At 36.3% G+C, this 24,747-nt stretch overlaps 1 protein-coding gene across 3 annotated transcripts; it reads left to right on the top strand.

Annotated features, from left to right (window-relative positions):
• The first annotated feature begins 2,317 nt into the window (after nt 1-2,317).
• itprid1 (ITPR interacting domain containing 1) lies at nt 2,318-23,323 on the top strand. Of its 3 annotated transcripts, none has more exons than XM_067377761.1 (17): nt 2,318-2,528; nt 4,692-4,888; nt 5,152-5,200; nt 5,399-5,436; nt 7,067-7,123; nt 10,264-10,312; nt 11,080-11,154; nt 11,248-11,450; nt 13,956-14,422; nt 14,504-14,564; nt 17,694-17,818; nt 18,595-19,497; nt 21,528-21,655; nt 21,756-21,867; nt 22,473-22,754; nt 22,839-22,887; nt 23,104-23,323. In XM_067377761.1, the coding sequence occupies exons 2-16, from the start codon at nt 4,771-4,773 to the stop codon at nt 22,884-22,886; spliced, it is 2,715 nt and encodes a 904-aa protein (XP_067233862.1). In that variant the 5' UTR covers nt 2,318-2,528; nt 4,692-4,770; the 3' UTR covers nt 22,887; nt 23,104-23,323. The 3 variants fall into 3 exon arrangements, with proteins under 3 accessions (XP_067233862.1, XP_067233861.1, XP_067233863.1); XM_067377760.1 differs by having other exon boundaries at nt 23,059-23,323; XM_067377762.1 differs by lacking the exon at nt 2,318-2,528 and adding an exon at nt 2,545-3,001 and having other exon boundaries at nt 23,059-23,323.
• Nucleotides 23,324-24,747: the final 1,424 nt, after the last annotated feature.

Genomic DNA, 24,747 nt, shown 5'->3' with positions numbered 1-24,747 from the left:
CTTTCAGTTTCACTGACACCAATACTGGCACTGATGTCTCTATGATATATATATATATATATATATATATATATATATATATATATATATATATATATATATATTTTTTTTTTAAAACATTAATTATAGACATTCAACATTACAGTATAACTAAAAAGCTATCAATTTCAACATTTCGTCCCCTTGGAATTATAAGGTTCTATCTGACATTTTTGTCAAAATTGAGTTATTCACATATTCTTATTCTTTGAAAAATTCTTTCCATTATGTAATGTTTTGGGTCATGTTGAGTACATTTGGGGACTTTTTATTAAGAAAACAATAAGGTTATATCTACAAAGTCCAATGGAATGCAAAAACTTTGAAGCTCAATATCTCAAAACTGCTCAAAATGCAGATAGAACCTTATAATTCCAAGGGGACGATTTATTACACTTTAAAAAATAACTTTTAATTTAAGTGAACTTAAAACAATCTTCACATAAACCCATTATAATAAATGTCATATTTACCTGTGACTTTAATACCTTTTGTTGTTATTAAACACTTTACATTCTTCACTGCAATAAATATACATTAATTCTTATTAAAGCTACAATTTTGTTTAAAGCCCTTTGAAGCTGCTCTAAAACTAATTTTGACCTTCAACGGTTTGGAGTCCATTGAAGTCCACTATAAGGAGAAAAATCCTGGAATGTTTTTATCAAAAACCTTAATTTCTTTTTGACTGAACAAAGGACATGGGGTGAGTAAATTATCAATTTTTATTTGAAAGTGGACTAATCCTTTAATGACAGACTAAAACAGATGTGTTAAAAACAACACAACTTATGTTATATCTTAACACACCTGTGTGTCTAAGGACAACACATTTTGTGTTACTTTTAACTCAGTGTTATTCCTGCTCATTTTCTACACACTAATGTGTTATATTTACACAATTTGTGTCAATTATGTACACAAAATGACACAAAATGTGTCAGAAAAAATAACACAAAAAAATTTGTTATTAATTAACATCTTTTTTGAGAGTGTGGTTTATTAGGCTGCTGTGACTTTAAGCCCTGCCGCTGCCGAACATGAGGCGGATCTGACGCGAATCTCATTTTCCTCACAACTATTTAAGGTCTTTTAAGATGTTATTTAACTCATTAAAACTTCTCTTATGTGGCTACTCGACAAAATGGACATTTTTGCATAATTCTCTGTGTTATTGTTTGTTCAAGCGTGAAGGAGAACTCGATACTGGCGCGCGTGACACAGACAGCGCGTTCTCGTTTGTCTTGTGGCGCCTGGATGGTTTAAAAGCATTTGCGTGAATAAGAGCGTGATCATATATAATGTAGCCTAACGCTAGCCAAATTATGACGAAGGTGTCTGTTATTGAAGAGGACTGAGCAAAATCTTGTGCAATGATTGTTTGAAGATAAGCCGGTTTTATTTATTTATTTTATTTTTTACAAAATATGTTCTTATAACAGTAATAGGGTGAAATAGTAAATAATAGGCCTACTTGTTTGTGTGAAACTTTTAGACTTTACCATTTATACCATCTAAAAGTGATTGGGTTACATTCAAATAAACAGTGTTCTGCCACACATGCATAATGCAGCCCAATCTGTGCCAGTCACCTACCTAGTTGTTTGTGAATAGTTTACTGGTCCATAGTGTGCACAGAATATTAATTCACACAGAGAAATGATCTAGTTTCCACCTTTTATCCTGGGGAAAAACTGCCGCACATTTTTATAGCTTAATTATGCGCGGTGGCATTCATTATTGAGGTAGGAGGCATCAGTTTCCTGGATATATTTCAGACATTTAGTGACATCTAGTGATTCACAAACAGAACTGCCGTCAAGACAAGTTGGTATAACATACTACCATGTAAAAAGGAAGTCTTAATCGCAACGCTTAGCAAAAAAAAAAACAAAAAAAAACAACAACATAGAAATACAAAATATATAATAATAATATATTAAACAATAAAAATATCATAGGCTGATACAGTGACATAATGTGAATTAAGTGTCTAAATATTTTTATATGCACACAATATATAAATTGGCACTTTAAATGCTTACCTAACCTTAAAATACATACATATTTAGGAGTAATCACTCTTGTTTGTGTATTGTTTTGTTTGCAAACTCCTCCTCACAATCGTGATTTACGGGTAAGACTAAGAGCTTTTAATATTAGAACTGTGAAATTGCACAAACAGGTTAGGCAAGAAATATCATGTTTCTGCATGCAGGCATTGCTCAATTCCTCTTTTAGTCTTACACTTGTGAATATTCATTTGGATTATAACAGAGCGCGACGACCGCGCGTTCACACATTGGCTTTGTGCTTCAGCTTGTTTTCCTTGCACTTTATTTGCATACGCGTGTTGCTTTTTCCTCTTTATGTGCACCAAATTAGAATTGTGTGTCTGTTTTTAGCTCAGGTTGATAAAGCGATAAGACACATTAAAGCAGGCGTGCTGTGGCAGGTGCTCAGTTTGGATCTTCTCGACGAAAGCGCAGGTGAGTCTGTGGTCATTCTGCGATCTGTATATAGTCTTGAAAAGTCTTTGCTGATCAGATGATTTCTCAAAGTTGATATCAGCTCCAATCACCCTTGTTTTGTGGTTCATTTGTCCTGTAGATAATTTATTATTTGTTTCACGAGATCGTGCTTGTGTTTATTAATTTGTCTTACATTTTTGTTTCGAACAACATGGATTGCGGTGGTTTCATTATATAGAACGTTATATAAAAGGGTTAGATGTTGACATCTTTGACGATTGGGAGACATTGTGTGTGTGTATGAAGTCACTAGGAATTAACGGTTTGCTTGTAGAGATTTTTCTCTGTACTTCTGATATTTATGATCATAAAATTGGATCCAATCCTGTTCCTCGAGATCAACCTTCTAGCAAATTTCAGCTCCAACTCTAATCAAACACACCTGAACCAGCTAAATACGACCTTCAGGAACACCTGATGATTACAGACAGGTGTGTTTGTTGCGCCTCGGGAACAGTATTGGGCACCTGCATATTAGATTATTTTTGTCAATATTAATATATTATATTCATAACTTTATTCTTTGTCTTTACCTTTTGATATTTTTTTTTTTACCCTCATTACACAAAGTTTGGGTAAAACAAGTGTTTATATAATGTCTTTTTCTGGTACATGATCACTATTTTGTATTAACAAAAGATTTTTATAAGGTTAGTGCCTCTTTTTTTGTTTTAGTGTACATTATACCGGCACATACATTTAGGCCAAACAACTGGAGCTTTAAACTATAAATATATTTTTGCATAACATATTGAAAAACTGTTGATTTAATCACCCCAAACAAAACTGAATCATAAACAAATCTTCTGTCTTCACATATATGTGATAGTTTCAGGGAAATTCTCATTGCAACTTTATTAGACCAAATTACATCAAATTTGATGTGTTGTCATTGTGTGCAATGGCATCATGGGTTAGGAACATTTTGCAGTGCACAGAGACTATTTTTTAACTATTCAAAACTGAGGTAATGCATATTTGAGTCATGATATATTGAGTCATGAACAACGTGTTTAAACAAGTTTCAGTTGTTAAATAACATTTCAAAGTGTTTAAATTCATTTTTTGACTTATGTCAGGCGGTACAACTAAATAGTTGTACCACCTGACATGGAAAGTGTACCAACCTATATATATGTGAAATTAGCAGTTTTTACCAATATTTGAGTGAGATCTACAAATCTGGATGATGCATAATCATGTTTACTGTTATTACCTTGTCAATTCATAATAAAAGAGCCATGTTTGCAGTTGTGCCAACCTGACATTTGAGAATATACAAATTGCTGGACAAGAGGTTTTTAATTATCTCAACAGTTTTAAAACTACTGATATTTATAAAACTTAAAAAAGGTTTCAAACCTAAAACATTGCTGTAGTATTTAGTTTTTAATTTTTTATTAAGACACCATTTTAAATAGTTTTCTTAGTCTGTTCATTTGTTCAGACAGTTGCACCACCTGACATTTTGGGGTTTTAACATAAAAAAAAACATAAAATAATATGTATTTAAATGTATAAATATTTAAATATACTAACAGTGAATTCAAACTAAATACATCGAAAAATCTCCAGAGTTAAATCAACTCTGCTCAGAGTACATATGGTCCCTCTCTAAATAGTGTTAAAATAACACTAAAGAAGAGTTAAAGTTAGTGAGATAATTAAAGAATTAAGTGATAATTGTGCATTAGTGATGAACACCTGCTGTTAACAAGCAGAATCACTAAAGAAAAGAGAAACACAACAACTACAACTGTCTTCAGTCACAGCCTTATTAATTGCTTAATTATCTCATTAACTTTAACTCTGCTTCAGTGTAACTTTAACACTATTTAGAGAGGGACCATATGTACTCTGAGCAGAGCTGATTTAACTCTGGAGATTTTACTGTGTAGGTCTTATAGAATAAATTGATGCATGTCATAAAATTATCAAATTATTTTAAAAGGAAATAATGCACTTGGACACAGAAAAAATATGTACGCCATGTCATTGACCCATTTAGGAAAGTAAGTTTTTGTTTGTGTTGTGTTTTAGCCTTTTAGACCAGTTGAACCATAAACGTATAACGGTAATTTAAGTAATAATCTTGGAATTAAATTTATTTGTATCTTTTAGTGTTTTCCCAGAGAAGATGACCTCTTAATGAGGTGTTTGCTCACTATACCGTGGTTGTTTTTTGAACGGTGTGGACCTCATGACCACAACAATGTCTACCAGTAAATCTGCAGACAGAAGAGCTATTCTGCGGACCTCCAGGATTAGATGGAAGACGGATAAATGTGAGATTGTTCCGATTATCAGTTCTGACACAAGTAAGTATGTAAACTTTGATGTTCTAGGCAACTATCTTGGTAATTATTGTTTGTCAGTGTTGGTCAAATCCTATTTCAATGGATCATCCAGATCTCAGAAATCCTGCACACTTCACAGAAAATGCAAAGCAGTGCAGTGAACGCCCATGTAACCCTGGAGCTCTGTAATTCAATGGCTCATCCAGACCTGTTTTTGAAGCAAACTGAACAGTAAGGAAGCAAGGTGAATGTTTTAACTACTGGCTCCTTTTTGTTTTGAACAGGGAAGTGTGATGAAGACAGCGTTGAGCGCTGGCTCACAACCATCTCAGAGTAAGAGCCGAATCTCACAAGTGTTTATTTCTCTTTCATTGTGGATTTATTTTGGGATAAATCCCTTCTCAATGGGTTTCAGCTGTACCATTGTGCTGTCTGTTGTTAAAATTTGAATTTCTTCCCACATTATATATTTTTTAAAGTGTTTCCTCCTAGTGATATGGTCACTAATACAGCTTGACTTCCTTGTTTAAGGGACGATACGAAACCAGAGGTTGTCCTGGAGACAGCAGGTAAGATTATGTGTCACATTTGCAAAAAAATAAATGTTTTTATTTTCTGAGAATGGCATCATAATAAAGTGACTTAGAAACTAAGGGATAAAATGCAACATTGGAGAGTATTTTGGTGTATATTTTCTGCTTTATAGTTGCCAGTGCTGGGTAGATTGCTTACAAATTGTGGTTGGTTACTGATTCCAAATTACATGACAAATTTTTGTTAGTAACATACAGTGTTGGGGAAAGTTAGTTTTAAAAGTAATGCATTACAATATTGCGTTACTCCCTAAAAAAGTAACTAATTGCGTTACTTAGGTACTTTTTATGGATTTTTTTCATCTGGGCTGTTTGTTTGTTTTTATAACAACAACAAAGTTCTATTTTTGGCAAATGTAAAGGCTCTTTCACATCAAAAGTGAAATGAATAAGCCTCAGGCTGAAGGAAATGCATATTCTCACCTGCACAGTAGAGGGCGCAGTTCATACAAACAAGCCTTTCAGCTGTGCTGCCATTCTGGAATACAGAGGAATAGGACGCAGGATTAGTAGTAAATGAGTAAATATGTAAATGTATGCTCACACTTAGTCTAAAACTAGTGTAGAATAACCATCATGTTTGCACAGGGCACACAACAACTCTGCACTCCCGATTTCTCTCAACATGGGGACAGGAGAGTTGTCAGTCAATAAATGGGAAAACAAAGTAACTTGCGTTACTTATTTGAAAAAGTAACTCAGATATTTTGTTGTAAATTTAAAACTAATGCATTACTTTACTAGTTACTTGAAAAAAGTAATCTGATTACATAACTCCTGTTACTTGTAATGCATTACCTCCAACACTAGTAACGTAATCCATTACATTTCACATTTAAGGTAATGTAATCTGACTACTTTTTTATTACTTTTAGATTACTTTTGACCAAACTCGTTTATCACATTGATTTGAATAGGATAATCTTGTATGAATTTATCATTAACATAATGAAATGATTTACAGTGTATCAATTGACCCTTCGCAAAGACCCGCCGCCCCTTAGTTACTGTTGCTTTGTCCGACAAGCCATGGCGCTGTCACGCCACACACAGTGAAAAATACATCGCGGATCAAAGAGGACACTGACAACACGTCGATACTTATGATATTAAACAAAGTCCCAGCTTTAAAAAAAGTGTAATTTTTTAAGAAATTTGAACAATAAAAACGTTTTGTGGCTCTTTAATGTGTCCTGACAGATCGCTGTAGTGCCTCATCTCAAGCGGCTCGTGAACCAATCATCTCTTCTTACTAGTTCATTTATAGCATCAAATAAACATGTATGAACATCAGAAGGAATGTTGTTTCAAACACGGAAAGAAGTCAATACACACCATTTTTCAAGTTCAAGTCCACCAAGGTTAATCCTCTAACTCCTGACTGCTTTGTCGGACAAAATGGCGGATTCGCCGTTGTGATTGGTTAGATCACTTGTCAATCAAACTCCTAGCGAAGGGTCAATTAGTCATTTATCTGTGATGGATTATACCATTATAATAGGGTTAGCAGGTCAGCTGACCTACTGACCCAACTGACCTGAGGGCGTGACACTTTTGTAAGATCTGTACGTACTTTATTGTAAAACACCTATTGTTTTGCTTTCAGTGAAGCCTATAAGGAGGAATGAGAGCGGTGAAGATGATCTGGCACTGGGAGTGGAAGGTAAGCATGGTGAGCAAGGTTTGTATTGCTCAGATCTGTTAAATTAAATACTCAGCTGAAACAAGACATGTGTGATATGAAGGAGTGACAGTTTGGCGTCAAAGTTTGAGTTATTCTTAATATATAAAAATATTGAGCATACAGTGGCAAATGGGTTTGTGCGTCTGTGTCTTGGAATACATTGAACTATTCAGAAAGCCTGCGGTAACCCTAGATTTTAAACATGGCAAACCGCTTCATACTTTCAAACACAAACATTGGCAGAGAGTGAGACATTCCAGTGCCTGCTGTCTGCTGCTGCTTCAGGGAAAACTTTACCTGCTGCTGCATGGTTTCCAGTTACACGGAAAAGATAAGGAGTATATAAAGCAGAGAAAGACGTGATCTTTACCTTAACATGATTTAAGCAAGTATGACATGTATAGGTCCGGGGAAGAAAACCACCCAGCCAGACCAACTAATCCAATTGATTTTTAGATTTTAGAGTTAGCTTTTAGGGGCTAAAAATATTCTTATCAACCCACAAGTTCCCTTGATTTTCAAAGTTGGTTATAGATACACTGCAAAAAAGATTCTTAAGGCAGTTTTTCTTCGTTGGCTGACTAAGTTTTCTCAGTGTGTTCCGCACCGTCGGCTGAAGTTGGTCCTCATCTGCTTTTTTCGGCCGATTCGAAATGTTGAATCGCCTTCGGAGCTCGTCCAGTGTTGCCAACTAATTTTCAGGGGAAGTTGCTAAAGGCAGATCGTTTTGTTGCTAAAAGTTGCTAAATGACATTGTGACGTAATTGCGCCATGATGTCATTACGTAATCGCAACGCAAAACTACATAGATATTTGAAATGCTAATTTAGATTTGTTTGTAAAATAAATACACACACACACACACAGCATTTTTAAAATGAATACAAACCTTTTTTCATGACCAGATTTATTTATATTTTTAAATACAACACTGATATTGAACAGTTAAACACTTTTGAACAATTATTATTTTATGTAGGGTATTTTCCTTTTAACCAGTGAAACTACACATGAACTGAACAATTAAAGCCCTGTAGTAGTTAATATGCTACCTAAATGATCGTGCCTTTTTGTGTAGCCCCACCCCCACTCGTTGTCTTTTGTCCTCCGGTTTTTACAGCTATTTCCACAGCGATCTTAAAGGTGCTAAAGAGGATCTTTTCGTCGACTGAGAAACCAAAGACTGTTAGTGAGTTTTTGAAATGAGCGCATGCATAAGAATACCCCCCCTCCTTTCGAGGGAACGCCTCCCAAAACTCGTGCACGAGTATTGGAACACGAGTGTTTACCACCGGCATTCGCTGTGTCGTGTTAGTGGATTCATTATGTCGGACTCACCGCAGGTAACTCATAATCTGCAGTTGTTTCTCCTGTCTCCGGACAAAAACATCGCATGCGGCGCCTGTGGAGTGTGGAAAGTTACTGGAGCGCGCAGCTGCGCTCGTCTCTCACAAGGAACGTCATGGCAGTGATTGACAAGCCAGAGGGCCAATCATTACGTAAACGATTGGCTGATGTTTTTAAGGCCCTACCTTGTGCATAGATGATGTATATTAATATTATTCCTTTCAGTGCACCTAATAAATAGTCTTTTATCAGTTAGTAAAGACAGTTTCAGGTAATATTGCAAAAATGTATAAAACAAAACATCCTCTTTTGCACCTTTAAGGAATTATGAATCAACCACTCAGTCTATTTAGCTAGCTTGTTTGTGTGCTGTTTTGATTAGTCACTTTCCAAAAGTTGCTAAAAGTTGCCAAATAAATGTTAAAATTGCTAAATTTGTTGCTAGGTGCTTTTTGGAAAAAAAGTTGCTACTGTAGTCTGAAACGTTGCTAAATCTAGCAACAAAATTGCTAAGTTGGGAACACTGAGCTCGTCGGTCCGTCAGGCCATCTGATCATTCTGATTGGCTGTTCAGCTACTGCCACCTGCTGGTACGGAAAGGCATTTCATCTCACGCAGGCGCAGAACGGACATGCTACTTGGCCGTCGGCTGTTTAGCGTCGGTTTGGTGTGTCAGGGCAACTTTGGACACAGACGCTGCCGACGTGAGTACTTTCTTGACTAGACTAGAGCAATTATTAAATATCTTTCTTGTTCCCCCTTTTTTGTTACATATACATGGCTAACACGTGCCCAATATTTCTATAGGGTAATTAAATAATACCGGCATTTAAAAAAAAAAATCATTAGGCTATTTTTGGTGCCCCCTCAGCACTTGGTGCCCTACGCACAGTGCGTGATGCGCGTGGTGGGAGCGGCGGCGCTGCCTGCTTTCAAATGGAGCGGCATTTAATAGACAGAGCCAAGCCACTCAATATTGCGTTCATTATCGCAGATGAATCGCCTTCGATAATGAAAGCGATATTGCAGCTTATCAGTGAACTATGTTCATTAAATGCCGCTCCATTTTAAAGCAGGTGATGGCGATATAGCGGCAATCAGGGAACCGGCATTACTGACGAAATGCGCGTGACAATCGCATGCGATATATAGCCCAGCTCTATTTTCTTGCCAGACATTTATCATATCTGTTAACATTTCTGAACGTTCATATTCACGTCGCCCACCTATAATTGTTTTCTTTCTGCTCAGGGTTCTGTCTTTCTTCAGGGTTCTGTCTCTCTTCTTAGAGTGCTGTTTTCTGTCCTGGGTTCTGTCTTCCTTTTCAGGGTCACTTTATTGTGAGTGTCTTGACTATTGTCTTATCTTATCATTTTTTTAAGAAAAAGTTGCTATGAATTTCTCATTCATGTTCTATCAGTTGTGCTGTCAGACACTCCCCTTCTTTTGAATGAGGTGCTTTGGTTTCGTAACACACTTGCAATGGAAGGTACAGGACGGAATGGATTGTTGTTCTCTGGAGATTAAACAAAGATTCTTTAGGAAATTAACTTGGACACATTGGATCATGGTCCACTTTTAAGAAGACATCAGCATGTCTCTGACAACATGCCAAAGTCTTCTGTACAGCTGTTTATGAGAAGACAAGAACATCAAAACAACATTGAAGAATATTGACCTAATATAGTTGCCTTACAGCAGTCTGGAAGTGTTTAATTGAATACGCAGACCTTTCCATCTTTAAATTGACTCTTTTTTTCTGTTTGCTGCAGCATCTTTATATGGCAAACGCTCTCTCAGGACTGTACAAGACATTTTGAGGTAAGAACACATTTAATATTCACTGTGTTTTATGCAGTGCTTTCATTTTTAACTTGAATAACTTTGACTTTTTGACAAACTTGGATCTGGCTGAAATAAGTTTATAATTTTCACGTTATGGATGATATTAAAATCTAAATACAATTGTTTTTGCAAAATTATACAGTATGAAAGATTTATATTTATATTAGTTACTAAAGATTATATTTAACAGTGTTATTAAATTATTTGTTTCAAACATTACCTTTGAATGTTAGAATGTTCATACTGATATATTGTGTATTCCTAGTTTAATGTTTTATCATATCAATTTCAGAACATTTTATTAAAATTTATATAAGTTTTGTAACAGCACTGTCATCTATCCACTGTTCATTTGCTGTATATAGGAATATACTCTGCCTGATAGCCTAAAGTGGTACATTTGTTATATAAATATGTGCTATATGTGTTTGTATATAGTATATATCAGACAGAGTACTTTGTAAGTGTGTAAATGTGCGTGATGTAGCTTGTTCAGGCACCTGCCAGAAACCTACCTAGTCATATTTCCCATGCAAATGCTGATTTGTTGACATGCCACCACATGGGTTGCTGGGCTGATTTGCATGAGGTGGAATGTCACTAATGGTGCAATGAGGCAGGAGAAGAACGATTCCAACAGGAAATGGGTGAAACATAGGAAAGCGTGAATAAGGGTTTGGATGTTTAGGAAGGGCTGGTCAGCAGTGTTTGGTTTGATGTTTGCTGCTGTGTTCCACACACAGGTCATCTCTAGATACTCCTGCTCTGTCCAGGTGGAACAGTTTTGCATCGTCTGTTTCGATACCATCTGACGTCAGGTCAGAACTCCTCAACCTCCTTCCTTCACCTGTCAATCATTCACTTTAAGACTTTGCTGATATTCAAGCTAATGTTGTTGGGGTTTTTTGCAGTGTAATGGACGTGTTAAACATACTACAGGATGACCCTGAAGAACTGTTGCTAGATTTGGGTTTTGGCACTGAGGAGCCCGACATCACAGGGAGAATCCCGACCCGATTCCTCAATTACCAGTCCAGCGCTCGTGGCATCAGCTATCAGCTCTTTCTGGAAGCTCAGCAGAACCGAATGGATGTCGAAAATCTGGATGTCAGGAGTGAGCAAGTTTCCTCAAGTTCACACAAAAATGAAATGAGTCATTTACTGAACCACATGTTGTTTCAAACCCACTTCTGTGGAACTCAAACAGTGAATTTCTAAAGAAAATCCTAGGCATTTATTGAGATTGGGGCTGCTGAACTACAAAATGAGAAAAAAAGCTTCATAAAATTAGTCTATATGACTCGTTTTCATTATATTTAAAGTCTTCTGAAGTCATACATTAGTTTTATTTGAGAAACAAGCATTAAAAGACTTGGAATATAGTGCACAAGCTGGACCACTTTTTAAAATTATACTTTAATGATCTTTTTTGGAGGTTGAAATCTCATGCTCTTAAAATGCAAAAATGTCTCTCTTTGAGTTCCAAAGTCATATGTTTTGGAGTGAAATACCCTTTTAAATATCTGTTCTTCATATCCACACTCTCAAAACTAAAGGTTGAAGAAAAACATTTAACCTTTAAAGGTGCCATTGAGAGTTTAGTACATGGAAATGACATACAGTGAGTCTCAAACTCCATTGTTTCCTCCTTCTTATATAAATCTCATTTGTTTAAAAGACTTCCGAAAGAACAGGCAAATCTCAACATAACACCGACTGTTACGTAACAGTCGGGATCATTAATATGTACGCCCCCAATATTTGCATATGCCAGCCCATGTTCAAACATTAGACAAGGATCTGGATCTGTGCACAGCTGAATCATCAGACTACGTAAGCAAGCAAGAACAATAGTGAAAAATGTTAGATGGAGCAATAATAACTGACATGATCCATGATAACATGATATTTTTAGTGATATTTGTAAATTGTCTTTCTAAATGTTTCATTAGCATGTTGCTAATGTACTATTAAATGTGGTTAAAGTTACCATCGTTTCTTACTGTATTTACGGAGACAAGAGCCGTCGCTATTTGCATTATTAAACACTTTCAGTCTGTATAATTAATAACACAGCTTCATTCTTTATAAATCTCTCCAACAGTGTAGCATTAGCCGTTAGCCACGGAGCATATAGCTTCAAACTCATTCAGAATCAAATGTAAACATCCAAATAAATACCATACTTATGCAATTAGACATGCTGCATGACGAACACTTTGTAAAGATCCATTTTGAGGGTTATATTAGCTGTGTGAACTTTGTTCATGCAGTGATAGACTCGAGAGCTTGGGAGGGGGCGGAGAGCGGGCGATTTAAAGGGGCCGCAGCCTGAATCGGCGCATTTCTAATTATGCCTCAAAATAGGCAGTAAAAAAATTGATTATGAAAAAAATCTATGGGGTATTTTGAGCTGCAACTTCACAGACACATTCAGGGGACACCTTTGACTTATATTACATCTTGTAAAAAAACATTCAATGGCACCTTTAACATTCATGGAAACTTTTCAATGCACAAATGGTTCTTTATAGGACAAAAACCTTCTTGACTCCTCTCTGCATTATGTCACTTTTACATGTGCCCCAGCTACATTTTTTTTATTTTGATACTTCTTAATTACTTCTGTGTAAAGCAGTTTATACCCAAAAATACAGGACCTTTATTATACAATCCTTAGATAAAATGGCAGATGACAACAGTTTCCAAGGTAGGATTGGTTAATAAAATGTTTAAGGTGGGGCTAAGCAAAAGTGTATTTGCATGCATGTTTTAGATATCTATAAAGTAATTTTGACTAGTAAGAATGTTAATTCCAGATATATGCATTGAAATTCCTCCCAGTCACAAAGCTAAATTCAGATATCTCCAGAGAAAGATCTTCCTAGTCATAATTAATTAAATTGCAGATATCTTTAAATGAGATTTGACTAGGAAAATTTCCAATTCAAGATATCTAGTAATAAATTACTTTTTAAGATATCTACAATGTAATTTGGATCCCTTTATCTTAAGTTAGAGATATCTCGAATTGTAATTTTTACTAGTGGTAATTCAGACTAGTAAAATGGTAATTTGAGCTATCTCTAATTAGAATTATGCGTAGTACAAAATAAATTACAGATATCTTTAAGTACAATCTCTACTAGTCAAGACTCATTTGTGGATATTTGTGAATATTTTTCAATGGAAGAAAATGACTAGTCATAATCACATTGTAGATTTCTTAATTCCAGTTACAACGAGTCAAAATTACACAATAGATATCTGGAATTGGTATTTTGACGTCAAAAGTTTACAGCAAAAATGTTTTTTAGATTATGAAATATTTCACTAAGAAAATAAATGGTTCCTTTAAGAACTGTTCACTGAAAGGTTCTTTGGGGATCCAAAATGGTTCTTTGGCATCACTACAAAAACCCCTTTTGAAACCTTTATTTTTAAGAGTGCATAGGTATTTAGGAGGTTGAATGTGTTTTAAATATAATGTGTGAAGCAGCAAAAATAAAAGTGACACTCATTTCCTGTGTAGCTGCAATATGTTGAAAGTCTGATAAGAAGAGTTTTATGCAAGTCAAGAATCTTGAAACACTCGATCTCACTTCCTCCTGGTGTTCAGATCGGTTCAGGCAGCTCGAGGTTCTTCAGCAGGTCACCACAACATTCTCCTCTCTGGTTGGTGCCACTTCTCAGGATGCGGACACATCTACAGCTTCCCAAATGTCTGCAGAGGCACGGGAGAGGAGAAAACATATGGCCATGATTCTGCGTAAAGCCTCGAAAAAGAGCCTCAGTCAAGCCGAAACGTCACAGAACCAGCACACGCTCCCTTCCATGACCTCCTCAGCCCCATCCGGCCCAGAATCCACTGGCACACCAAAAGCAGATAAAAGGATCCCTTCAAAACGCACAAGGATGTCGGACAACAGCAATCTTTTCCCTCTAGAAGAGGAGCAGAGTGTTAATTCAGAGGCTGAGCCGGTTCTAAACCGCTCCACGGCAAGAGGAACATCAGACCTTCTGAATCTCAACTTTGTCCCGCCTTCAACTGAGGGTCGACCTGTTGAATCTTTCGAGCTGGAAGAGGTGAAGTATTAAGTCTGCAGTAATATCCTCTGTATGTACTTCCACATTGTTCCCTTTCAAATGTTGATGATTGTTTTTCAGATCCAGAGTTTTGATGAAGGAAGTGTTCCTGGGAGCTGCAATGGCCCAATGGATCCTGGAGGTGCATGTCTTTTTTTTTTTTTTTTTTTAACCACATAGCAATGCCCTGCTAACCACCCTGGAATTGTAGTGACGAGCTTTGAACACCTGCATTACTTCAGAAAAAGATCAAATTTATAATTATTTATTTTTAAAGGAATAGTTCACCTCCAAAGTAAATTTATCCCATTATTTACACACCCTCAATCCATCCTGTGTATATGATGACCTTCTTCTTAGACAAACACAATCGAGATTATATTAAAGGATTAGTCCATTTTCAAATAAAATTTTCCTGATAATTTACTCACCCCCATGTCATCCAAGATGTTCATGTCTTTCTTTCTTCAGTTGAAAAGAAATGAAGGTTTTTGATGAAAACATTCCAGGATTTTTCTCCATATAGTGGACTTCAGTGGTCTCCATATGGTTGAAGGTCAAAATTACAGTTTCAGTGCAGCTTCAAAGGGCTTTAAACGATACCAGACGAGGAATAAGGGTCTTATCTAGAAGTCATTTTCGAAAAAAATGTAAATGTATATGCTTTATATAAACAAATGATCGCCAAAACCGGTTCCGCCAAAACCGCACTTTTGTATTCTTCAAAAAGCTTACGCCGTATGTCCTACGCCTTCCCTATTCTACTTACGGAACGAACGCAGCGCCAGTTCAATTTTTTCCATAAGTAGAATAGGGAAGGCGTAGGACATACGCTGTAAGCTTTTTGAAGAATACAAAAGTGCGGTTTTGGCGGAACCACTTGGAAGGTGGTCATTTGTTTATATAAAGCATATACATTTACATTTTTTTTAAAAAATGACTGATCGTTTCGCTAGATAAGACCCTTATTCCTCGTCTGGTATCTAATAAGCTGCACTGAAACCGTAATTTTGACCTTCAACCGTTTGGAGGCGATTGAAGTCCACTATAAGAAGAATAATCCTGGAATGTTTTCATCAAAAACCTTAATTTCTTTTCGACTGAAGAAACATCTTGGATGACATGGAGGTGAGTAAATTCTAAGGAAAATTTTATTTGAAAGTGAACTAATCCTTTAATTTGATTGTGTAGCTATATATTAGGGCTGACCAATATCGCATGCGATTGTCACGAGCGGCACGCAATATCGCGTTCATTATCGAAGGCGATTCATCTGCGATATGAACGGGATATTCAGTGGCTTGTCGGTGAACTACGGCTCTGTCTATTAAATTCCGCTCCATTTGAAAACAGGTGATGGCGATTTAGTGGTAATCAGGGAACCAGCTTTACTGCCGAAATCATAGGATGAAATGCGTGTGACAATCACATGCGATATATCGGGTATATCCTTGCTCTTACAAGCTTTATAATGGTAGTGAATAGTGCTCCTGATTTTTGAAGTCCAAAAAATATCCATATTTAAAACTTTATGAACTAAAATAACTAGTTGATTTGCGCCAAAAGAGTAACATCTGATGCGATGCAACAAACGCAAGCTCCATATCGAAATCCTCGGAAATGTCTCTTTTAAAATTCTTTTTTTAGACTTCTAATTTGTGAACGGTGTTTTGTTTTGCTCTATCCTCTGCACTTCCTCGTTCGTCAATGCATCATGCCTCAGGTCAGAGATTGCTCTCTTGGCATAAGTCGATTTGCGTTGGCCATCTGCCAGAAGCTAGTTCTTTAACCCTTTAACTGTCACCCCCACTTTTTTTTTTTTTTTTAGACAAGAAAATACACTATCCAAACTTAAATGATTGTAATTCAAGAATACTTTGGAGTATAGACATAAGGCTGGTCTTGTTTTAAAGATGAAGTTTGGCAGATTATTGTAGATGTGAAATAACGTATGTGAGTGAAAGAGAAAAAAAGTTATAGAAGTTTGTTTATGAAAATATAAAATGTAAAAATATAATAATTTATATAAAATATATATTTTACAAAACAAGTTTTACTCTAAAGCTGCAAGGAAATCAAAAATCTGAACAAGTTGTGTTCCAAATTTCAGGTTGATATCTCAAAAAATGAGCTTTCAGTAAGATTTTGTTTGGGCGCAGTACCACACTTTTTCACTAGATGACAACCAAGCTCCATTACTGACCATATAAAGGCGCCTCCATTTCCATATGGTTTGAGTGATCTGAACCATATATTTCCATTATTTTCATACAATTTATGAAGTAGACATCATATATAGAAGTAGTATGGGAAGTTTGGCAGAATTTGATATGAATTCAGCCTCTAATAAACATAAAAATAACATGTATGTAGGTTATAGATCGCCGCCACAATCATAAATGTATTTATTTTTTTTTTCTATCAAACATTTTCAGACCTTTTTTTTCTCAAAAAAAAGAATGGATGTTATCTTTTGAACTCTTGGCATGAAAACAAACATGTTTCAAACAATTTTTCATGATTTTTCATGTTCATCGCTATTTCAAAATAAAGGTCTGAACATGCCTTATGAGTATGAAAATATGCTTGTTGCAAATTGATAAATTACTGCTCCTCTGTAATTTATTTTGAAAATAAGTCACCAAATATATAAACTACAGATTCTAAGCTTTCAAATGATATATAGTTTGTCAAGATTAGGAATAGTTTAGGTTTAGTATAGAATATTACTGTTTTAAATATGTAATGGCAAACGTCCCACCTGTGGGACGGTGACAGCTAAGGGGGTTAAAGATTTAAATATGGACATTTTTCTTACAAAATCCCATCACTTTGCTTAAGAAGGCCTTTATTAACCCCCTGGAGCTGTGTGAATATCTTTTATGATAGGTGGATGCACTTTTTTGGACTTCAAAATCATTATAAAGATTGAGGGTGAGTAATTCATGGGATAATTTTGATATTTGGGTGAACTATACCTTTAGAATGTGTTTTAATAAAACATAAACTTTCATTAGAGATGTCCTTTTACTTCTTGAAAAGCAAACGTTTTTGAAGCCACTGTGGATTCGAATAATTTACATGGAACAATTTCCATTTCTGATATTATGCAAATGACTCATGTGATTGTTCAGTCATTTTTATGTGTGCAGTAGGCTACATGCTGTACAGTTGAAGTAATGTTCGCCTTACCACAGTGCTATGGAAAAATGAACTTGTTTGTTTAGTCTGATCAAGAGGCTTCATGCTAATGGCTCTTGGTTCCCTGTAGGTGAACGAATTGGATCTAACGTGATGAGAACAAACAGTTGTCAGTCTGACAGCAGTGGCTTCCTAGAGGAGCCCTTCATACCTGCGCTGTCCCAGCAGAACAACCCTGGACCCGAGCTCATGAAGGTAAGACATGCTTCAGCTCAGGGTTCAAGTACCTGTATTAATGATGCCATGGAGTCGTTTTTATCTGCCATTATGTTATGTTATATCCCTCCACCAAGGACAGCAAGACAAATATTTTATTTACTACTCCATTCAAAGATTGCATAAAAATGTGAACTTGGTAAATTACTGTACTTACTGTACTTTTGGTCAAATAAATGCAGCCATGGTGAGCATATAAGAGACTTCTTTCAACGTTTAAATGCTAGTGTAATTCCATTTCATATTTCTTTACCCAATAAAAGTAGATTAATGTGTGGAAGTAATTTTGTAAATCTGTAAATGCGAAGAAAGATTTTTGTAAATATATATATATTTGTCATTGTCTCAACTAAAATCCCAAAAATAATAAATTTGCACAAACTTTAGCTCTCATTAACAAATACTAATATGATTATATTCTTTGAGGTACCTTGGTAAATAACATGGTAAATGAATACGGTAATCACTCCTTAGTACTTCTGACATCCATACATCAAAAAGGTCACAATGTATCATGAGCGGCCCACCAATATTGGCTGAAACAGTGCTGAGTTTGAAGCAGACTATCTGACAACAGAGCGTTTAGGAAACCTGTTTGGAAACAGTATCTTTAGCTGTTGAAGTGACTATTTTTGCAGTTACATTTGGTGTTGCTACTGAAACAGGAACCACGCATTGGCCCTTTAAGGATATTTACCACTTGGTGTGTTTATGAATATTTGTTTGATTTCCTGTGCTCTTTCTGCTTTTTGCAGATGCTGAATGCAATATCTCAAGATAGCACAGAAGGTCAACAGAAGCGATCAGAACAGCGTGAAATGGAGGATCCACCCACATATGAACAGAAGTGTGAAATGCAGTCAAACCAAAAATACTCTGGAAAAATTGTTTTGGAAACTGCAGACTCTGGAAATATATTTGACTCAGACTCAGGAGAATTGAGGAGAATAATGACTGAAAAAGAATACTCTTTGTCATCAGATATTAGTAAAGTTAGCAATAATGGTGTTTACACTCTAGCGTACTTTGTTCAAATGGATCCTGTTGGTTATCAGACTGAAATTCATGACAGACCGCAAGGATCAGAAAGTCCAGGCCGACTTGTTTATAAGGAAGGCATGTCCCTGTTTGAGGAACTGAAATCTGCTGAGACAAACTCAGGTTTGTGGCCTACTGATCTGAGGACAGATGTTATGGAAAAGGAGGCGGACAGCTTTACGAATCATCTCGAATTAGGCGAACGAGATCCGGCATTGGATCTGTCGCATGGATCTCCGGGAAAAACCGTGACCTCTGCTGCCGTTGGACGCTGTTCCCCCACTGCTCTTGAACGTAGGAGAGAATCTTTCTCCAAGAGGTCTGACGTTGTCACGGATAATGACTCGGGAACGGCACAGACACCCAACACACACACGCCGTTCACATCTGTGGAAACATCTCCTCCTCACTTGTGGAACTCTGTGGAATGTTCTGGCGATCTCGGAAGTTTCCGTACGCGCTCGATATCTCTGGACACGGGACTGTCGTACGAGGAGGAGGATCACAAACTGCAGGGCGCATTGTGGGCAGGGGCGCAGCAATGTTTCCACTGTGGGTCTCAAATCAACTATGACAACTGTTGGGCAAAACCTCAACCTGAGCTGTCCTCCAGTCTGCCTGTAAGTAGAAGTTGCTCTACAAATAATTATTATCCTGCACTATGATGAACAGCTTTGTAAAATTACCATCATACTGTATATTTTACATTTTAAAATTTTTAGGAATGCACAATATATAGGTAACATGTTAACTATATTTAAAATGATTATATCATTATTTGTCAGCATTGAATGTTTAATTTTACAAGCTAATTTCCCCTATTTTTATCATCTAACATGGGCTTAAATTAATCTTTTTTAAAACGCTTAGAACTGTTAAATGGAATCTTTAGCAAAAGAGAATATTCTGTTTTCATACTGTACATTAAAAAGTGATGCCTAAATTAAATTGTAGCTTTTATAACTGTTTAATTTATTTAGATAAAAGTTATAAATAGTAAGCATTTTAATACCAGTCACTTATTGGTTATTGGCCTTAACGTACTGTAAAACATTACTCTGGCAGGGTTGCCAGGTTTTCACAACAAAACTCGCCCAATTGCTACTCAAAACTACCCCAAAACTAGCACAATCGTATTTCAGGGGGGTTCCCCAGTAAAAATCGTATTGTTAAAGGGTTAGTTCACTCAAAAATGAACATAATATCATTTATTACTCACCCTCATGTCGTTTCACACCCATAAGACCTTTGTCTTTGGAACACAAATTAAGATATTTTTGTTGAAATCTGATTGCTGTGAATGGAGGTCTCACTGAGCCATGACATTTCCTCTCTCAAAATCCATAAAGGTACTAAAAACATATTTAAATCAGTTCATGTGAGTTCAGTGGTTCAATATTAATATTATAAAGCGACGAGAATATTTTTGGTGCCGAAAAAACTAAATAACGACTTATTTAGTGATGGCCGATTTCAAAACACTGCTTCGGGAAGCTTCGGAGCATAATGAATCGGCGTGTCGAATCATGATTCAGATCGCGTGTCAAACCGCCAAACTACTGAAATCACGTGACTTTGGCGCTCCAAAACCTCCTGAAGCAGTGTTTTGAAATCGGTCATCACTATATAAGTCGTTTTTTTTTTTTGCCGCACCAAAAATATTCTTGTCACTTTATAATATTAATATTGAACCACTGTACTCACATGAACTGATTTAATTATATTTTTAGTACATTAATGGATCTTGAGAGAGGAAATGTCATTGCTGACTATACAGGCCTCACTGAGCCATCGGATTTCAACAAAAATATATTAATTTGCGTTCCGAAGATTAACGAAGGTCTTACGGGTGTGGAACGACATGAGGGTGAGTAATTAATGACAGAATTTTCATTTTTGGGTGAACTAACCCTTTAAGCATTTAAACCATTTTCACATAAAATGTTGTTCGTAATACATACGCAGTTTACATATGAATTTCTGTGTAATCGTTATTGTAACGTGTCGAGTTACACAGAAATTTGTTCTGCTGTTTCATAAGGCCAGTTGTTTTTAAATTTGGTTCCATCAAACTCATCCTGATAAATGTTGGAGGAGCTCCTCATTTGAAGTATGACGTTCCATGGGTTCTTAGCCACTTAATCTTTCCTCTGATTTTAAGAACAAACTAAGATTAAACATTTCTATTTTGAGAAATACTCTTCTACCCCTTAAACGTCTGAGATTAAAAGCTTTGTGCACTGCTTGTTTAATGAGGTTCATTTGAATTTGTATAGTTCATTTACATGTGTAATGGAAAACAGTAGCGAACACTGACCACTTCAGAATCTTCACAGCCTTTAAGTACACACACGAAAACCCCCTTTTACTCACATCCACGCTTGCTGCATCCTCATTTCTTTGAGTTATGGTTTTGGTTTTAGTTAACCATAATAACCCTGGTTTAAGCTGGTTGGACTACCAGCTGATGGGACTAATGTCAACATGGTAGACCATCTTGATCACATTGATCGCTTTGGTTAAGATGTGCTGAACATGTTCAAACCCGCTTCTAGCAATAAACCAGCTGTTATGCTACTTTTAAAGACCATGTTTTTCCAGGTTATGGAATGTATCTCTCCCAACAATATCCTTCTCTTTCACTTTCTAGTACTCCCTGGATGAGCTTGAGGACATGGTGAAATGTTTGAGGAAGTTCCGAACAGTTCTGACGGAAATTGAAGCAAGACTAGAAGAGGAACAAGCATCCGTGCTCGGATCTCTGTCAGACTCCCACAGGTGAACTTTACCATCATAATGGATCTCACTGATTTTTATAGGGCTGCTCTCCTGAATTTTGCTGTGTTGTACAGTGTTTAAAAGCGATTTTGTGTCTCAGGGAGGAAGTGGAAGATGTTTTGAAGCTACGAGCAGCTGTCAAACAGGAAGCTGGGACGCTTGAACAGCAGTTGTCCGATCTGGTGCATCACTATGATGATAGCATCAAAATGGTATTAAATCTACTCATATACACTTAATATTAAAAGGTTAGTTCACCCAAAAATTAAAATTCTGTCAATTACTCACCCTCATGTCGTTCCAAACTCGTAAGACTCGTAAAACATATTTTCGCAACACAATTAAGATATTTTTGATGAAATCCGAGAGCTTTCTGATCCATAGTCTGCAATGCAATTACCACTTTTAAGGCCCAGAAAGGCAGTAAAGACATCGTTAAAATAGTCCATGCGACTCCAGTGGTTCAACCTTGGAGTTATGAAGCGACGAGAATACTTTTTGTGCGCTGCAGTCTATGGGGGATCAGAAAACTCTCGGATATCATCAAAAATATCTTAATTTGTGTTCCGAAGATGAATAAAGGGTTTTGGAACAAAATAAGGGTGAGTAATTAATGACAGAAGTTTCATTTTTGGCTGAACTAACCCTTTAAATATGGTTTATGGCTTAAAATTGACAAACATATTTCAAATATAGGGCAAAAACTCTCTCAAGTGTGAATTTGAACCTGCTTTATCAACCAACATCCTTCAGCAGTGAAATATATTAAATGGACAACAGAACAGCATTTGTTTTATCCCTGTACTTTTGTTTATAGAAGCTGAATCGGCTCATGGACGAACAGTCTCAGCTGTGCACCCAACTACGAATTACACCCTCTAATACACCCCATTCAGGACCCACCTCAACCAGGAGCGTGGCCATTCAATGCTGCCTGCTGCCTGTGACGTCTGGTCCACAGAGGTGTCACCATCATCCCGGAACTTGTCATGGGAATCAGGGAGCAGCATGTCAAGATCCACAGCGGTTCTCTTGTCAAACCCAGTGGGAGGCCAATTGCAAACCAGACAGGCTGGACTTTGTAGCTTTTATTAAAAGTGTAAGAATATCCTCATCAGAATAATTGGATCTGATAATGGTTAAATGACCCAAGTGTTGTTAATCGTGCACTTTTATCTTCCAGCTGAAAAATTCATTACAGCATTCAATCAACAGTAACTCGCTGGAATAAGGTTTGTATTATTTTTGTCTTCAGTCTGAACACAAAATTATATTTAATGACCCCATAACACAATTTCCATTGTTGTAGGCATTTTTAATGTCTATATCTGAAAAAACGTTTTACTAAAAAGCAAAATATTTGATGGGATATGAACCTAATTAGATTTTTTTTTTAAATGCAGACAACTTTCAAAATGGATCATTCTGGCTTTCCCTTTTTGTTGTAGTAATGCAGTGATGAAGACCTGAAGATCCTTGTCCGTTTTTTGCAAGACACTTGTAAAGTGAAGTGCTGACTCTTGAGTTCAGAACTAATAAAGAATTATGTATATATATAAACCATTGTCGTGTGTCCAGATGAGTTTATATGTGCACACTGCACACACATCTCTCTATGTAGCACGAGCCTCCTCCTTCCCTCTCCTTCCTTATCTCTTGTCTGTAATAAACCACTTCACTGCATTGTGGTGCTGCACTGACCGTATAAGGAAACTGCTGCTCTCCTGAAGAAGAGCTTCCTTTCTCCTCCAGTGGATGACACAGTGCTGGTTCTCCTGTCTGATTGGACAATGATCTGATGGTTCCTGAAACACTCTCCAAGAGTTATGGCCTAATCAGTGTCATTTGCTGCTGACCATGTCAGTACTTTTAAATAATAATAATAAATATAAAGTTATAAATATTTCATTTAAAAATGTTGTTGAACTTTAAAGAAATTGTGTTTTCCCAATGGGTATCATGTATCATGGAATCATCATAGACATTGGCAAACCATATAAGCGTGGTCTTTAAATACAGTAAGGCTTTCTCAGTAGCCAGTTTATGTAGTGTATATATAGTATTGGGACTTATAAACTCGCTACTAACCAAGATTATTGTTGCTAACCAAGCTTATTTCAACTGTTCCTGTAGGTTTGGCATTCATAGAATTCACAATTGAGTAAATACTGTGGCGTAATAAATCACACATTAGTCATAGCAGTCATCTGATGGTTTAAAAAACGAACAGAAAACAGTAAACTACATTGACAAACAGATATGAACAATCAGCATTAGAATTATTTAGAATTAAACCACATAATAGGATAATTCAGCAAGATAATTTATTAATGCTGTGATGCATGCTGCGAGTTTTTTATTGTTCCCAGCATGCATTGTGGCATGACACTTTTGATTGCCACCTTTGTTGAGATTCATGTGCTGATTCTTGATGTTTTTTTTTTGTTGTTGTTGTTTATGAGATCTCAGTGACTGTTTGTTTTTGGTGTCAATCGGTTTTGTTCTTTTACAAGATTTCAATTATGGTCAGTTTTGTTCGGTTACAAGATCTCAGTTTTGTTCCGTTACGGGATTTCAATGATGGTTAGTTTTGTTCAGTTACAAGATCTCAGTGGCAGTCGGTTTTCAGAATGATGGTTGGTTTTGTTCGGTTATGAGATCTCAATGACAGTTTGTTTTCGGTGTCAGACAGTTTTGTTCTTTTCCGAGATTTTAATGACGTCGGTTTTGTTCCGTTACGAGATTTCAATGATGGTCGGTTTTGTTCCGTTACGAGATTTCAATGATGGTCGGTTTTGTTCTTTTATGAGATTTTAACGACAGTTTGTTTTGTTTCAATGATGGTTTGTTTTGTTCTGTTATGATATTTCAGTGACAGTCGGTTTTGTTTGGTTATGAGATCTCAATGACGGTTTGTTTTCGGTTTTGTTCTTTTACGAGATTTCAACAATGGTCTGTTAATTCTCTTTAAGAACTTCTGTAAATGAATGACAGAAATAAAGTCAATCTTGTTAATAATATGTGAAGCTGTAATGCTGTTTGTGGAGTTGAGAGATTTAATGTCTTCTTTTATCTTCAGTTGATTTCATCTA

Source organism: Chanodichthys erythropterus, chromosome 23 (genome assembly GCF_024489055.1).
Source record: "Chanodichthys erythropterus isolate Z2021 chromosome 23, ASM2448905v1, whole genome shotgun sequence".
Taxonomy (NCBI): Eukaryota; Metazoa; Chordata; class Actinopteri; order Cypriniformes; family Xenocyprididae; genus Chanodichthys; species Chanodichthys erythropterus.
This window is presented reverse-complemented; position numbering and strand designations above follow the sequence as displayed.

Coding starts and splice junctions, on each gene's coding strand:
- itprid1 (XM_067377761.1), top strand. CDS start 4,771: ATGACCACAACAATGTCTACCAGTAAATCTGCAGACAGAAGAGCTATT. Junction 14,423..14,503: donor AATCTTTCGAGCTGGAAGAG/GTGAAGTATTAA, acceptor ATTGTTTTTCAG/ATCCAGAGTTTTGATGAAGG. Junction 21,868..22,472: donor ATGATGATAGCATCAAAATG/GTATTAAATCTA, acceptor TTTTGTTTATAG/AAGCTGAATCGGCTCATGGA.